Source organism: Lipotes vexillifer, unplaced genomic scaffold (assembly GCF_000442215.2).
Source record: "Lipotes vexillifer unplaced genomic scaffold, Lipotes_vexillifer_v1.1 scaffold567, whole genome shotgun sequence".
Lineage (NCBI taxonomy): Eukaryota > Metazoa > Chordata > Mammalia > Artiodactyla > Lipotidae > Lipotes > Lipotes vexillifer.
In genome coordinates this window covers 1119010-1132043 of record NW_006776652.1, presented here as the reverse complement: position 1 = coordinate 1132043, position 13034 = coordinate 1119010, and the positions used below count along the sequence as shown (strand labels likewise).

At 56.2% G+C, this 13034-nt stretch overlaps 1 protein-coding gene across 3 annotated transcripts in view; it reads left to right on the top strand.

The window, feature by feature from the left end:
* Window positions 1–8342: 8342 nt before the first annotated feature.
* GFRA2 (GDNF family receptor alpha 2) overlaps window positions 8343–13034 on the top strand; it is a 105483-nt gene continuing 100791 nt past the window's right edge. For all 3 annotated transcript variants that reach the window (XM_007450548.1, XM_007450550.1, XM_007450549.1), the window contains exon 1: window positions 8343–9055. In XM_007450548.1, coding sequence (XP_007450610.1) covers window positions 9016–9055 — 40 coding nt within the window. In that variant the 5' untranslated portion in view covers window positions 8343–9015. The remainder of the gene's footprint in view (window positions 9056–13034) is intronic.

The window sequence follows — 13034 nt, the reverse complement described above, 5'->3', positions numbered from 1 at the left end:
AGAAAAGGGAACCCTCTTGCACTGTTGGTGGGAATGTAAATTGATACAGCCACTATGGAGAACAGTATGGAGGTTCCTTAAAAAACTGAAAATAGAACTATCATATGACCCAGCAATCCCACTACTGGGCATATACCCTGGGAAAACCATAATTCAAGGAGAGTCATGTACCAAAATGTTCATTGCAGCTCTATTTACAATAGCCAGGACATGGAAGGAACCTAAGTGTCCATCAACAGATGAATGGATAAAGAAGATGTGGCACATATATACAATGGAATATTACTCAGCCATAAAAAGAAACAAAATTGAGTTATTTGTAGGGAGGGGATGGACCTAGAGACTGTCATACAGATTGAAGTAAGTCAGAAAGAGAAAAACAAATACCATATGCTAACACATATATATGGAATCTAAGAAAAAAAAAAAGGTCATGAAGAACCTAGGGATAAGATGGGAATAAAGACACAGACCTACTAGAGCATGGACTTGAGGACATGGGGAGGGGGAAGGGTAAGCTGGGACAAAGTGAGAGAGTGGCATGGACATATATACACTACCAAACGTAAAATAGATAGCTAGTGGGAAGCAGCCGCATAGCACAGGGAGACCAGCTCGGTGCTTTGTGACCACCTAGAGGGGTGGGATAGGGAGGGTGGGAGGGAGGGAGATGCAAGAGGGAAGAGATGTGCGATCATATGTATGTGTATAACTGATTCACTTTGTTATAAAGCAGAAACTAACACACCATTGTAAAGCAATTATACTCTAATAAAGATGTTAAAAAAAATACCCAACCCCCGCAAAAAAACCCCCCAAATCCCACACTTGCCAGTTGGGGTATCATCCCAGGAGTCAGGTAGCAAGAATATGAAGAAATGGGACCCACCCTAGGTCCAGGATGATTGCAGAATCCTGGAGCACACACTGCTCTCAGCAGTGCAGACCCTCTAGTGAAGCCAGCCCCAGACTCTCCAAGGAGCAGGGACTCACCCATTTTGGAATAGGGAGGCAGCGGGTGCCTGGACCCCGGGGAGTGGCCCATTCCGGACCGAGCCTGCTTTGGGGGTGTGATGACTTGGGCTGTGGAGTAGGAGGTGGGGACTGCACCTGATGGCTTTGACAGAAGCGGACTCAGCCTGCTCTGCTGCAGGCAGACGCCTTCCACACAGGCCTGCCACCAGGGAGGCCCACGGGCAGCTGGCTGTCCAGGGGCGTGTGTGGTCTGAGGGGCTCTGGGAGACTCCCTCAGGCTTCCCATCTGTGTGGACGTGGAGGTATGGGAGGCAAAGGAACAACTCAAATATCCAAAGCTGTCTGGAATCAGGGAATGGGGGCCCCGGGAGTACCCTGTCCTGGGAAGTGTTTCTGTGAAATTGTCTTAGTTTTTGTAATTAAAAGGATTTTATTTTGATTTTATTTTACTGAACCGTTTAAGCAAAGACCACTTCCCAAATAAGGGAGTTTGAAATCCGTCAGGACTGGGTTCAGGTCCTAGGTCAGCCACTCACTGTGATCACGGACAAGTCACTGGGTGCCTTGGCTTTGGGTTTTCTCATCTGAAAAATGCCCACCTCAAGAGGCTGTTTGGGAGGCCTAAGAGAGATGAATTTATAGAAAAAAGCTTTGGGAGTTGTTGAGTGCTATGCACTTGTTGGCTGTTTATTATTGTTGTCAAGGAAGGCTCCTTCCAACCCTAAGAGCCTGAGGGCTGATGATGATTGGAATTCATTCTTTCTGGTTAAACATTACCCCTCCCCCTGAGAGCAGTAAGAGAGATGTGATAACAGGAAAGCACTAGTACCTGGGGACAGTGAGGATAAGGAAACAAGCTTCTGGATGATGCGAAAAGAAGTTCCCAGGACAAGAGATAGGGGTGAGGGAGGTGGGCACGCAGGTAAACGTGCTCATCTGGCCAAACTCTAGGGTGGACCTAAGGAAGGCATGTCTGCTCCAAGAGGGACATCCTGGTCCCCATTTTCTGTCCAGAGCCCCTTGTGAGCTGCCTTCCAGTCCCTGGAGACCAAGCTGGGCCCTTCAAGTGACAGTCCATCTCAGACCCAGCTCTGATGCTCCACCCACCTTGCCAGGCTTAGGTAAATAAAGACACTGCCCCTGTGGGGAGCCGCTGGGGCTGAGAGCTCTCCCGGGGGGCTCCAGGCAGCAGGAGCGGGCTCCCCACAGCTTAGCAGAAGCAATCCCTGCCCCTCTCCCTGGCTTCTGCCTCTGACCTTGGGTAACCAGGCAGATCACCAGTGCCTGAGAGCTGGGGTGGGTGGCATGCTCAGGAGAGAAGGCAGTTGGGGTCTGCCAAGTGCAGTGCTGGCACGAGGACAAACGCTGGGGCGCGGCCGGGATGGGGCCAGCATCAGCTGAGGGCAGCGTAGCCAGGGCCAGTGGGGAGGAGGCTTCAACAGTAGCTTGGATATTTTAAGCTGACAGTAGCTCATCAGAAGGGCTGTTTACCAGCTCAGCTCCTGCTGCCACTGGGGAGTTGTGAAGGGGGCAGGGGAGGTGTGGGGCTTCAGTTTTCTCAGGACGCCTGTGACTTTTGGGGAAAGAGGAGTTTAGAGAAAAAGCCCTTCCCAGACCTGTCCCAGATGAAAAGAAGAGCCCCAAAACTGCTGGGTGCCTTCTCCCTTTCCTCCGTGATCTCCTGCATGGGAGAAAGCAGCAGGGAGCCCTGGAGCCCTGGCTGGCTGGATACTTGGTTTCTCTGTCCAAAGGTGAAAGCTTACTAGACCAGGGTGTGGGAGGACCTACTTTCCAGTCCTGGCTCTGCCACTTGCTGGCTGCACTGTAACCTGGGCCACGTCATAGGCCATCTTCAAGCCTGAGTTTGTTCACTTGGAAGGGATGCTGATTTGGCCACGCCTTCTTCCCAGAGGGAGTGGGGATGGTGTAAGCGCTTCAGGATCTGGGAGAAAGAAGTTGTGAAACTGTGAGGTGCTATATCTACATAAGGTCGTATTGACAGCTTCCTGACCGAGTGACTCCCCATCTGCATCTCTGCATCCCCGCTGCAGCAGCAGCTTCCTCCCCTTCTAATGGGCTACCCTGGGGCTAGGGGGGCCTCTCTGGCATGGGTGCAGCTGCAGAGAGGTCTCTGAGGCCCTGGGGAGAGGCTAAGTAAAGCCAGATTCCCACCTCTTGCTGGTGCCTACCTCTAAAGAGAATGATGAAGCATGGGAACACAAACCGAAATCAATTAGAGAAATCAATGCCCCTGACTGCGGTATGCATTTCTTTCCTCCTAGCCTGGTCCCACCCACCCTGCCCCAGCAGCCCTGTTCACTCTTTGGGAATCAGAAGCTTTAGTTAAATCCCTGCTGGTCTCCATTCCCAGAGTAGTTCACTCTGGCCAGGCTGGGCCTCAGGGATCTGGAGTGGCCCCTGTCGGGAGGGAAGGTTGGTGAGTGGGTCAGCCTGCCATTAGGAGGGGGGCGGGGCTGGAACGGGCCTGGGAAAGCTCATGGATGATCATGACTCAGGCCCAGGGCGCTGAGTTGGACACTGTGGCATGTGCCATGGTAAGACAGGATCCTTTCTAGGCTTTAGATTTGAACTCCAAGGATTAGGCCAGATGAGGCCACAGGAAAGATAAAAAAGAGATTTCAATTCTCATGATTTCTTTACTCTGTTGTTGGACAGGGCAGGGAGAAAGTGGGTATTTAAGATGTTCTGAATTAGGACATGAAAATTTATAGCCTGGAGAGCTGTTACTTTGCTTATTTATTCAGGGCATAGAGGTTAGCAGGGTGGGGCCTTGGATCCCAACTGCCAGAGTTCAAATCCTGGTTCTGCCACTTAAAATATGACCTTAGGCAAGTTATATCACCTTTTTTTTTTTTTTTTTGCCTTAGTTTTCTCATTTGTAAATTGGGGCTATTAATAGTAACTACCCCATAGAGTTTTTATAAAAATTAAAGGAATATCAACATGTATCTTGCCATAAAGTTGGCTACCTTAATTATTTTTTCCAATGACAAAGTCTGAGAAGTCAGGGCTGTCCCCTGGCTGGTCACTGTGTGAGTAGAAGGTAATTCTCCTCTTCCTTGTCGCCTGTGTTGAAACTATCATATCTTGCCGATTCCTCTTTATAGAGCCTCTGACAACCCTCTCCTCGTGTTCAGGCCCACCACAACTTCCTGTTTTGGACCCTCATTATTTCAGGCTGAGGCTGTTAAAATCGCTTCCTAACCCGTCTCTTGTCTCCATCCTTCATGGAGCTGTCAGATCAATCTTCTAAAACACTGTTCTCATGCCGCTGGTCTGTTCGAACACCTTCAGTGGCTCCTAGGGGAACAAGGGCTAAGCCTTCTATGCTTGTCCTCCACCGTACCTCCCGATTGGACCCTCCAGATCTTCTCTGTCAGGCCCCTCCCCACCTGTGCCCTTCGTTCCTCCCAACGCTTGGACTGTTGCTCAAACCTTTCTTACCACTGTGCTTGACCTATGCTGTCCCCTCCTCAGAGTGCCCTCCTCTGGTGCTCTGCCAAACTCTCCCATCCTTCCAGGTCCATCTCGAATCCTACGTCCCCCTGTGAGTCCTCCTGAAGCCCACGGGTACTAACCTCTCCTTTCTCTCACTTGGGCCCAGTGTGCCTTTGGGCTGTTCGCTCTTTTCATGGGTAACCAATCTAACTCTACCTGTGCACGCTTCCGTGGCAGGGGCAGTCCTGCTCAGGACCTTATTCCCCACAGCCCTTGGCACTGTGGTGCGGGATCCAGTAAGTTTGTGCTAGTTGATGGCTTGTGGGAGGCACTGGGTCAGCTGCTGTCCCACGGCTGAGGGCACCTCCGCTTGCCAGCTCCATGGTTTCTGACACATCTTAGTTGCACCTCCTTCTTTTTATTCCTGGTTGGATTTTTCTCTCTGGGGCAAGGGAATCCTCAGCGTTCTTTGCTCCACAGAAGGAAAAGAGGGGATGAGATTCTGCTGGGAGTAGCACAAGTCTGGTCTGTTGAGCTGTGTGGCTAATGAGAGTGCGTGTGCGCATGCGTGCATCCTCGGGTAGGCCTGCAACCCTCCCCGCTTCCACTAGTCCTTCTGCTTCCCTACTGTTCTTCCCCTCCAGAGAATCCACTCCACCAGACGACTAGACCTAGAGAGAAGAGGGAAGGGGAAGAAACTAACGGCCCGAGTGTCCTTTCTCCCTCTCCCTGCACATTATAACTCAGGGATCTGTGATGGCAGACGGGCCATCTTGGGTGGGCAGGAGACTCATCTACCCATGAGCTCAGCTGAGATGGGCCCTTAAAGTCTGAGGAAGGGTGTGTGAATGTGTATCTGTGAACCTAAGTGCAGCTGTTTACACCTCTGAGAGTCTCCCTCTTGACCCTCTACAAAGCTGTCTCTATTTCCCTTGAAGCCCCATAGCCTTTTATCTCTGGTTTTCATTTGCCACTTTGGTGTTTATGCCTTGTCACAGGTTCCGAATTCTTCTGCATCCTGGAGGAAAGGGGTGACATTTTACGAGCCACTTTCTAAGAGTCAGGCATTTGACTAGCTGCTCTGTGTACAGTATCTCATCTGGACAAGGTTGGGTTTTTTTTTAAAAAAAATCCCCATTTTATAGATGAGATAACTGAGGTTCAGAGAGATTAAATTGCCTATGGCTAGCACATGTCCATCTGTGTTTCCTCTGCAGATCTTGGCATGGGGCAGGGGTGCGTGCATATGGGAGATTCTTGGGAAATCATGGGGTGACACTTGGACTCTGCCATATCTAAGGGCAGTTCAGGTGGAAGGTGGGTCAGCAGAGACTGAGGTGTAGTGGGAGATGCTTGTTTAGACAGGAGGGAAGAAAGGGTCCAAGGTCAGAGGGCCTCATGGACACAAGGTGATTGTTGGCCTGGCTGGTGTTGTCCACTGTCCTTGTGACGACTCTGTGATCTGGAGTCCCTGAAGGGTCTCAACCACTCACCTCCTGCTACTAGATTCCCCCACTGCCACCATGGGAAATCAGTGGGCACCACCCCTGGGTGTTCATCACTGCTTTCTCAGCAAAGCTCCCATATATGCTTCAGATAATTTTCCTTCTTATGCCCAGCCAGGATTAAAAGAAAGTTATAGAAATTGTTTTTGAGGTGGGGGAGGTAGAGAGATGTGCCTAGCAGCAATTTTGGAGCCTGGAGTAGGGCCTTGGGAGAGGGAAAATCCGAGGTGGGATACGGAAATGTGGGAGTGGTGGAGGGCATTTGGGCAGCCACAAGGCCCAGGAAGTAGGAGAGGAGAGGGGGAAAATTTATTCACACCAGTCTCCCAGCCTCCAGCCTCTGATCCAAGAGTATAATTCCTATCAGGTTTTCAACCCTTAACCTAAACTTTTCTGAAGCCGGTTCCTTAAGTCTCCCAGCTTTTGGAGTGAAAATGTGAAGTCCTTTCCTAGAACTGAAGAGGCCCGTTGGAATGGCAGGGAGGGCAGCCCCGAGGGGACTTTCCCCAGCTCCAATCCCCAAGCCTTCCTGGCCCAGGTTCTCCACTCACTCTCTAGGGCCACGTCTCCAAGCGGGCACCACTCAATGGCAGGGTGACAGGATGGAGCGAGGGCTGATGCCCTAGGATGGGGCAGATGTGAGGCGTTCGGAGGAGACCCTCAGCTCTGCGCTTCCAAGGCTGGAGAAGCCGCGTTCCCGCCTGAATCCGCAAGATGGAAGTTGCTCTCTCTAGCTTTTCCACTAGCGAAGGCTAGGCTGCAGGTTTTGTAGGTGACCCCTCCCTTCGCGCCCAGGTCCATTTCTAGCATTTACTCTTTTCCAGAGTTTTGTTCATTAAAAAACGCATCTTAAAATGCACTAACACCTACACCTTCGATCCAGCCCAGATCCGGTTTTGGGTAGCGCGTAAACTTTACGAGGCACTGTGTGTACCACGCCCCGGCACTTCGGGTGCGCGCGCAGAGCTGAATGTGTGCGCGGGAGCCGAGGGATGCTGGGCAGCTCTAACGCAGCTGAGGATGTGTCAAATGGCAGCGTGAAACTGGGGTGCCCGGGGTGCGTGGGTGTGCCCGCGCGTGTCCACAGCCCACCGTCTCGCCCCCTCTTGTCGGAACGTGTCAGCAGTCTCACCTCTCCTTCAGCCCTATCCCAGTCAGACGCTTCCTTTTTGGTGCTTCTGAGCGTTTACTGTAAATGCCGTGACTAACGCACGCCGGTGAGCCCGGCCCGTTGACAGATGGATCAATCGCCCCCTTCCCGGAAGGGGGAGGGGACCCCACCCAGAGCCTAGGAAGCGGGGAGCTGCCTGCCGCCTTGGGAGAGCCCCCCGGAGCCCAGCTCGCAGCCTAGCGCCGGCCGCCGAGCCTGGCGCGGAGACCTGGCCCGGGTCGGTCCCGGGGCGCTCCCGCCGGGGTGGGGTGCGAGTCCCCTTCCCCGATCCCTCCAGCGCAGTTCGGGGAGGTTCGCCGGCCTCCGATGAGGGGGTCAGGCCGTCACGGCTCGGCAGACTTCTTCCCGCACCGGAGGAGGGAGACAAGTGGGGAAGGGCAGTCTCGAAGGGCTGCGACGCTGGGGCGTATGGGGGGCGAGCGCGCCGCGGGCGTGCGGGGAAAGTTCTCGAGCTCCGCGCGGAGAGCACACGTGTATGCGTACGCGGGGCTCGACCGGGGCAGGCAGGCTGCGCGGGGACGCTGGGGGCTGGCTCCGGAGGGGATCCTTCTCCCTGGCACCTTCGGGAAGACGCTCTGCCTCGGCTCGCTGGCCGAAGGACGCATCCGCCCGCGGATTGTGCAGCCCCCTGCCCAGACCCTAGCCACCAAGCAGGGTGTTTTTTTTAGCGCCCTTCCCCCCACGGCCCCGGGATGGCTCGGGCGCCCGGCACTCCACGCCCTTGGGCCTCCGCTGAGCCTCCCCAGGCCTCAGTGAGCCGGTGGCCGGGGCGGGGGCAGTGGGGGAATTGGCGCGCGGCGGGGGAGGAGGAGGGTGCGGAGGCTTTGGTGGGTTTGGGTTGGAGCCAGAGCCTTCGCCGGGGGAGCCGGTCAGTTTCCGGCAAGGCTGCAGGTCAATCCGGGGAAGGGCGGGCGGCAGACCAGAGGGAGACAGCGGCGGAGCTCTCCTCTCGGCCCACGTTCCCCGGCGCCACCGCCACCGCCTTGTCGCCGCCGCCGCCGCCGCTGCAGAGTGTCGCTGCTCCGCTGCGCGCCCGCGCCTCGCGCCGCCAGCGCCTGGGAGCCCGAGCGCCGAGCCCCGGGCGGAGGAGAGGGGCTTGGGCGCGACAGCCCGGGCGAAGGAGCCGAGAAGGGGGAAGGGGGCGGGCGGAGGGAGGAGCAGGGAGAGGGAGAAGGGGGAGGGAGAGGAGAGCGAGGGAGAGCCGGAGAGAGCGGGAGCGAAGAGCGGGAGCTAGGGAGAGGAGAGGGAAAGACACACGCACGCAGAGACACACGGTCCCTGGAATTATATTAGAAAAAGGTGACACGAGCAAGGGTTAGAGGGAGAAGATCTTTTAAGACCTTCCCGTCGGCTTGTGAGAAAGAAGCGACTCCGGTCTCTGGTCCTCGAAGCTCCCGCTGGTTTGTTCCTAGGCGCTTACACCCGTCGGTGGATATCTTTCTTATTTGCGCTTTATTCTGACCCCCACCCTCGCCGCTTCCTTTCAGCCCTTCGCTCTCAGATCGCTTCTCCCCCACCTCCCCAGTCCCCTCCCGGGAGGCGCAGGGCAATCGGACCCGTGGGGACTCGCGCCTTCCCGGATGAGCTGAGGGGAGGGCAGACTTGAGGACCGGCTGTCGGCTTGGAAAGCAGACACACATCCGAATACGTGTGTATTTGATTTTAGTGGGCAAGGGGGGCGTCGAGAGGCCGCCCACCGCCCTCCGTTCCGCTACCCCCTCCAGCCAGAGGCGAGAATCGCAGGACTCAGGATCTTCATCGGGTGGACTAGCTGGGATCTCCGCATTGGATTTGGGGCTGATTATCACGGCTTGGCTATTATTATTATTGTTGTTGTTGTTATTTTTTAATCCAAGGGAGAAAGACAAAAAACAAAACAAAACAAAACTGTGGGATTTATTTAACATGATCTTGGCAAACGCCTTCTGCCTCTTCTTCTTTTTAGGTGAGTATCTGCGGGTGGCGAGGGCAGCGCGTCCGCCGGAGCCTCGGGGGCTACGCGGTCAGTGCGTTAGAGCGCTGGCGAGCAGCCGGGAACGCGGGGGGCGAGCGGGGCGCTGGCGGGGGACGGACCGGCGGGGAGAGCGCGCGGCGGGGCGAGCCGGGCCCGGGCGTAGGTGAACCGAGCAGGGCCGGCGGCGAGGATGCGGGTGGAGGGACGGGAGCTGGCGGCGAGGATGCGGGCGGAGGGACGGGAGCCGCGGCTGGCTGGTTACGCGGGGGATTGGCAAGGAGACTTATAACACCCAAGACCATCCCCGCGCACACGCACGCAGACACACACTCACTCACTCACACGCAGTGATAGCGCTCATTTCCCTCAAAATAATGGGTTCTAATTGCGGCAACTTAAGGAAAAAAAAAATCCAACTCTTGATCTGGAAGAGAGAAGGGAGGGGAGAGGCTCAGTGTCGTGGAAAGGAAAATCATGCCAGTCCCACCTTTCCCGGCGGCTCCCTGAGTCGATCGTGGTAGAGGACATGGGTTTCTCCAGGAGCTCCCGGTTGGACATCTGTGGGGGCAGCCCGGGCAGCCATCCCCCACCTGCCAGTCAACCTCTGGAAAATGCACCCCGCTTCGTACTCTCCGAACCCCTTCCTAGCGGCTCCATTCCCTGGAACACTTCTCAAGTTTCTCCCCGCCGTTTGCCCTCCCTCCCGCCCAGACCCGAGCCAGGTGGGTGGGCGGGAGTGGAGTGTTTCTAGCTGCTGTTCAGTGCGTTCCCTTTGCCACCTCTGGGGCAGGGGACCCCACAGCTGGTGGGAAGAGATGGGAGGAAGGCCAAAGTTTGCTTCCTTGGGTGAAGAAGGGGAGGGGTGAGGGGAGAATCCTGGACTGAACAAAGACCACTGCTCATTCTGTAAGCCCACTCCCCCGAGGGCAGCGAGCAGGGGCTGCCCGGTGCCCCTGAACCCCGGCAGTGTCTTTCGCACCCCGAATTACCAACCCCTCGTCCCCCTTTTATGCTACACAAAATCTCAGCTGCTTGGGAAGCAGGGGTATAGAGGGAGCATTCTTGGGGGTGGAGGTGAAGAAAAGTGGGTGTTTGCAAGGCTGTGTCCTTACCAGGAGTCCCAGGCAAGGCTGCTGCCCCAGTAGGTGCTCCAGAGAGGGAGCAGGGTAACGGTGTGTGTGTGTGTGTGTGTGTGTGTGTGTGTGTGTGTGTGTCTGTGTCTGTGTCTGTGTGCGCGCGCGCGCGCGCGCTCTGAAGGAGCACACATCTGCTTCATTGTGGGTACTGCTCCTGCCACCCTGGGCTGCTGTGTAGCCAGCGGTGAGCCAGGTTGCCCAGATGGGTCACGAGGGCACCCTTTCCCTCCTGGAGGAGGGGAGAGGGGAAGGCCTGGAGAGGTAGGTGCAGATCCCGGAAACACTTGATGGGGGGTGTCTAAGAAGTACCCTGACTAGGACGGGGGCTTCCAGTCCCATCGATGTTGGTTGGGGCCTGGGCCCTTTGCCAGTCCCCTCCTCTTCCCCCTCCCACAGGCATGAGTTCCCCAAGGGGGCCAGGCTGAGCTCTAGGGTGTGGCCTTCGCTGTCCAGCCTCCCGGGCCAGAGGTGGCTTTTCTCTGGGCAGCTTTCTCCGGGTGGGAGGGGCTGAGGGAGGAGGCTGGGTCGGTGCTCCTGGCCTTTCCCGGCAATCCTCTCTCTCTGAAGGGGCTATTACGAAACCTGACCTTTTCTCCTACTGCTGGTTAACAAACACAGCTTTTTTGGGGCCAAGAATGAGCAGGGCCAAGAAGAAAAGAAAATTGTATTTCAGGAAAAGCAGCCAGATTGCTTGCTCCTGAGCTGCGCACACGCGGGCCGGCAGGTCTCCGGGCCGTGGGCACCTTCTGAGGTCTCCGCCCCCGGTGGAGGAGAGCGGCGCCGGCCTGTCAGTCACCTCCAGGCCCAGCCCCCCGGGCTGCAGGCAGGCTTGTCCCAGCTGAGGAGCCTGAGCAGAGACTGTTCTCCTGTGCATGTGTAGGGGGCCTGTTCAGAGATGTCCTCCCAGGTGTCTGTGACCCTAGTGTGTGGGGAGTTGAGAGCAGGAAAAGAGCAGGGTGCTGTCGGCATCCTCTTTGGCCACAGCCTTTCAGTTCCCTTCCCATGAGAAGCCCCTTTCCAAAGCTGGGGTGTGGGGTTAACTGAGTGACCACAGGGCACTGAAAGGCTCTGGGTTAGGCCAGTCGAGAACAAGGGATAGGTTGGTGCTAAGGACATTTCAGCACCAGGGCCCTTTCCTGGCAAGGAACCCATAGTTGGGAGTTCGTTGGAAATTCCACTTGGGGGAGAGGCTTTTCTGAAGCTTGAGAGGTGGTGGGCACTTTCAGTGGGGGGGTGGAGTGAAGCATGTTCCTGGGAGCAGGGGCCTTTGGTGTGCCCCTCCCAAGGTTCTAGTGAGGTCTGGGGCTGGAGAGGCCTTTCTGGCCCAGCCTGCCTGACCTCCAGTGTTGACAAGCTCAGGGAGAAAATGAGATGGGGCTGGGCATCAGGGCTGGTCAGAGGGCCCACCTCTCACTGGCATTCTAGCTCTTGTGGGGCATTTGATGCACGAGGGTGGCTGTAGTTCTGTGTGGTCTCTCAGTCCTTCTGTGTCTTTAAAAGCTCTTTTACATGTCTTTGCTTTCCTTGAGGGATCTGAGTTTTCTGCTGATCTAGAATTTGGAAACATCACCAGGATACCTTCCAACCTTTACTCTCCTAGAATTCTTGGAGACTTGACTTCTTTCTCTGGCTGGGCTTGATTGGTTCTGGGGGTCATGACTCCGACTAGAAGAGCCAGGGAGTTTGGTCCGAAGATGCACCGGCCCTCCTACAGAGCACTTCCCTGCCTGGGAGCTTGCAGGATGAGGGAAGCCCAGGATTCTATAAGGATCATCCCTTGGGCCTCTAGACCTCACCTGTAGGGCAGGGAGGAAGGCTCCTTATTGCCCCAGTTCCCTAGGCTAAGGTCCTGACCTTTAAGCCTGGGTAGGATGCCCCTTTCTCATTTTACCTCTGACAGTGCAGCCTCAGGTGACGCCAACGGGGGAGGGGAGACGCCTGCTGGGATGCTGGGGTGAGTGGAGTCAGTGGAAGGCCCAGGGCTGGGCCCATCTTGAGGCTCCAGCAGGCTGGCTACCTGGCTGGCTAGGTGGGGCAGCAGGTACCAGTGAGGCTGGGTCAACACAGCTGCTCCTGGGTGGCCCAGATACAGCCGAGTCCTGCTCAGAGACCCAGGAATTTGCTGAAGCTGGGCAGTAAAGCTGCTTCCTGGGCTCAGGAGGAGGACACTTCTCCACCCACACCTGGGCAGGTGCCCCACTGTCCATGACAACATTCCGTGCTGGTTTCTTCAATGGTCTTGTCCCAGCCTGGCCACAGCCTTCAGCTCCTCCTGTCCTGAGGCAGAGGTGTGGTCAGGAGGAGAAGGAAAGTCTTTTGCTCTGGACCCTGAGGGCTTCTCCAACCCAGGCCCACCCCTTGCTCTCCTAGTGGGGTAGGCCTGGCCCTCCAGGAGCCCATTCCTTGATTCCTTTCACCTCGGCGCTCAGTCGGGAGTGACAGGCTCGCGGTGCAGCACTCTGCCTCTAGGTGTCGCTGTCTCCCTGTGGTAGCTGCCCCGTGAGCCGGGCCTCCTTGGGGAAAGGAGTGAGAAGTGGCGGTTCTGGGTAGAGATGGAGGTGATTCTGTGGGATTGGGGACAGCGGGTGGGGGACTTCTCCCTAGGATCTTTTTATGTTTGGGGGCAGGTTGGAGTGGAGGAAGCCCCCCGCCCCCCGCCCCAGATCACTCCTCGGGGCTTGGAAAAGCCAGTGTTGGCTTTGGGCCATGGTTTTCTGTGGGGCAGGATCTGAGTGAGGGGCTTGGAGAGGACCCGGAGACCGGGAGGAGGTCTGTGTCCAGAGGAAGCCGTTTTGGGAGCTTGCTTTTGAAAGGACCAAGCGGCCCTTTCTTTC